Source organism: Fukomys damarensis, unplaced genomic scaffold (genome assembly GCF_012274545.1).
Source record: "Fukomys damarensis isolate Sample0158 unplaced genomic scaffold, DMR_v1.0_HiC HiC_scaffold_15, whole genome shotgun sequence".
NCBI classification, from domain to species: domain Eukaryota; kingdom Metazoa; phylum Chordata; class Mammalia; order Rodentia; family Bathyergidae; genus Fukomys; species Fukomys damarensis.
Window position 1 is genome coordinate 5,282,724 of NW_022900927.1, and position 2,937 is coordinate 5,285,660.

A 2,937-nucleotide genomic window follows, 5' to 3' on the forward strand; every position below is an offset into this window, starting at 1 on the left:
CCAGCGCGGGTGACGAGCTGTTGCAGGCGCGTCCCGCCGTGCCCGCCGTACCCAGGCGTCCGCTGTACGTGCAGAAGTTGGGAGATTTCTCGAAGTAGACGAGGTCATGGGGGGAAGGCGGCTTGTGCGCGGGATCTTCCGGCTCCAGGCGCAGCAGCTCGGCGCGCGAAGCGCGGTTGCTGCCGCGGTTGCCGTAGAGCACTCGAGAGGCGCCGTCGAAGCGATCGCGCAGCACGTCGCCCACGGCGCGCAGCGTAGGGAGCCGCATCCAGCAGGTGCGCACGGTGCAGGAGCCGGACATCCCGTGGCACTTGCACTCCTGGCGCATCTCTGAGAACACGGTCTGAGAAGAAAACCACACTGTCTAAGCCAGAGCCCTCAACTCAGAAGCCGCCCCCTCCCGGACGCCGCCGGGAGCTCAGCGGAGGCCCAGGCCGAGCCAAGCCCGGAGAAAGGGAGGAGCGAAAGGAAAGACCTGCTGAGATTTGGACAATCGGCCAAGCTCTGCGAGTCAGTCTCCCTCTCTCAGCCTTGACTTTTGAATCTGGGCATGGGGCCGTAGGCAATCACCCCGCGTGTTGCACGAATAACCTCTTCCATTCTACCTGCCTTCTGCTCTGGCACCCTTTGTTCCCCCTTCCCTTCTCCTCAGCCTCCGCTCCCCAGAACGCCCTCTCCTGCCGCCCTTCGCCTCACCACGGAACGTTACTTCCGCAGCCCAAGGGTGGCCCCTGCCGCTCTTCCTCGGGTTAGAGCCTCTCAGGCTCACTCACCGTGCGACCTGCCTCGTTGTTGTGAAGGTTCATGAGGAAGCGCAGGTCCCGCCCCTTCTCCCCGGAGTCCACGAACTCCCGGCCGAAGAGGCGGCCGAAATCGATGTTGTCGCTGCAGCCTCCCCAGTGCCAATCGGGGCCTCCAGGGCCGCGCCGCCGGTAGTCGCACGTACAAGACTCAATGGAGCCCTCGGAGCAGGAGCGCGCCACCGAATGAGTGACCCCGGCGGAGGTGATGGCGAAGATGAACGCTGTTTCCCGACAGCCTGGGGGCAAAGAGCGCGGGGATCAGTGAGTGCGCCTGAGGGGCCGACCAGCACCCTCCTCGGAGGACTTGGAACCCTGGAGTCCCACACCCCGGCTCCGCCTTTGGAATCCTTGAGAACTGGACCTGAGGCAGCGCTGGGAAGCTGCTCTCCAGGTTTCACAGAGAAAGCCGGTGCGTGAGCACGCACCCACGAACTCTCTCTTGATCAAGTCTTGCTGGAATTCTTCAGAGCAGTTTTGGGCTCTAAAACGGAAGTGGGGTAACCCCAAAAAGAAAAACCGAAAAGAGAGGAGTGGGAAGAGGAGTCTGCATCCTGCAGACCTCTCCACAGCCCAAATGTGTGGCCCATGGTGGCGTTGTAAGTGTTGCTAGTTAGGAAGCAAGACCCATCCCCACAGAGAGTAGGCGCTTTGAGAAAAGTAAGGGGAGAACAGTGATTAGCTGGCTCACAGGCCAGAATTCCTGTTCTCTTGAGCTATAGCTAAGAAAAGTTAAGCTTCATGCCCAAGGTGTGTGGCTGGAAAGCTCCTGGTAGAAAGAATCTGGCCCGGAGTTGACTCCAAGCTTGAGGCAGTTGGCAGGTTGCTCTGGTGACTGTGGGCGCCTGGGACATTTTTCCTGCACTGGCCCGCCTATGCCCTGGGGGTGACCCTGCCTTTCCCCTGGTTCCGGAAGCGTTGCCTTCCTGGGCACCCACCTCGGTTGACGATCTTGCCGAAGAGGTGGGGCCCAGGAGCAGTGGGGCAGTTCCAGCGGCGGTTCCGGAACTGCCACTTGCACTCGCGCACTGCACTCTGCAGCCCACCGCTCACGCTGTGTAGGATCCCCGGGTTTTGACGGATCAGCCGCCGCTGCTTGCGGCTCAGCAGCTGCAAACTGGGCTCAAGCACCAGCTGCAGACTCTTGGAGTCCGTCAGCAGGTTCGTGGAGGAGGCTACGTTCACGATGCCCCTGTTGGGACGCATAGTGAGAGCTCAGGTTCGGCAAGTGGACCTGCACCCCAACCATAAAGGTCATGCCTTGTGGTTAGGGTGCTGCCCTCTGCCTGGGGCCATGTGCCTGGAGAAAGCATCGGAGATCAATAATAAGGTAACCATGACTACGTGCGCCTGGGTTCACCCATTGGAAAGAATAGGGAATCCAGACTTTTGCATGTCCAGGAGTCTGAGAACTGCCTGGATCCTTGGATCCAGAGACTGGAAAGAGGAAACTGGGAGACTGGATGTCTACTTTGGCTCTCCCAACCTCCTCTGGTCAGCTCCAGTGAAAAATCTTGGTCTGCAAATGCTTAGGAGGCCCCCATCCTCACCCTCCCTTCTAAGCTAGCCCCCCACCCACCCGTCCTTTGCTTCCTAACGTGGGGAAACCTTTGGTGCAGCCACCACAGCAAGGCTGGGACTGGGCTCAAAAGGGAAGGGTGGTGCTATACAGGATTGGATGCCTTCGGGGAGATCATCTGCTCCACTTGGGCAGAGCTGGAGTGTCTAGGCAGCTCGAGGGCCACAGCACCCCTTGGAGTGGCAAAGCGAAGTCAAGGGGCAGAAGGGAATCTGTGGGCTGATGGATCCCAGAGCATGGGAGCTGCTTAGGGCTGGTCCCTGGCTCTGTGCCCTAGGACAAGTGGCGACCCCACACCAGCTCACTTACCACCATCGACCACTGCTGTTGGCAGCCAGGGCTGCGGGCAGAGCGGCCAACACCAGCAGCAGTGTAGCAGAAACCCAGCTGGGCAGCAGTGCCCAGCGCCCCATGGCCTGCCTGGCCTTGCCGGTTTCTGTGCTGCAGTTGTGGCGGCTTTGGCTGCTGCCCGCGACGGTGGGACCGGACGCGGCGGTGGCGGCAGTGGTGAGAGGTCGCAGTCTGGCTTTAACAACCCTGGAGGCGGTCGGCGGGCAG

The 2,937-nt window shown here is 60.9% G+C and overlaps 1 protein-coding gene across 1 annotated transcript in view; it reads right to left on the minus strand.

The window, feature by feature from the left end:
• Positions 1–2,915, minus strand: part of Wnt1 (Wnt family member 1) — an 8,720-nt gene extending 5,805 nt beyond the window's left edge. Inside the window, exons 1-4 of the mRNA XM_010623696.1 lie at positions 2,689–2,915; positions 1,739–1,992; positions 774–1,039; positions 8–343 (exon numbers count right to left, since the gene is read on the minus strand). Coding sequence (XP_010621998.1) covers positions 8–343; positions 774–1,039; positions 1,739–1,992; positions 2,689–2,792 — 960 coding nt within the window. The 5' untranslated portion in view covers positions 2,793–2,915. The remainder of the gene's footprint in view (positions 1–7; positions 344–773; positions 1,040–1,738; positions 1,993–2,688) is intronic.
• Positions 2,916–2,937: the final 22 nt, after the last annotated feature.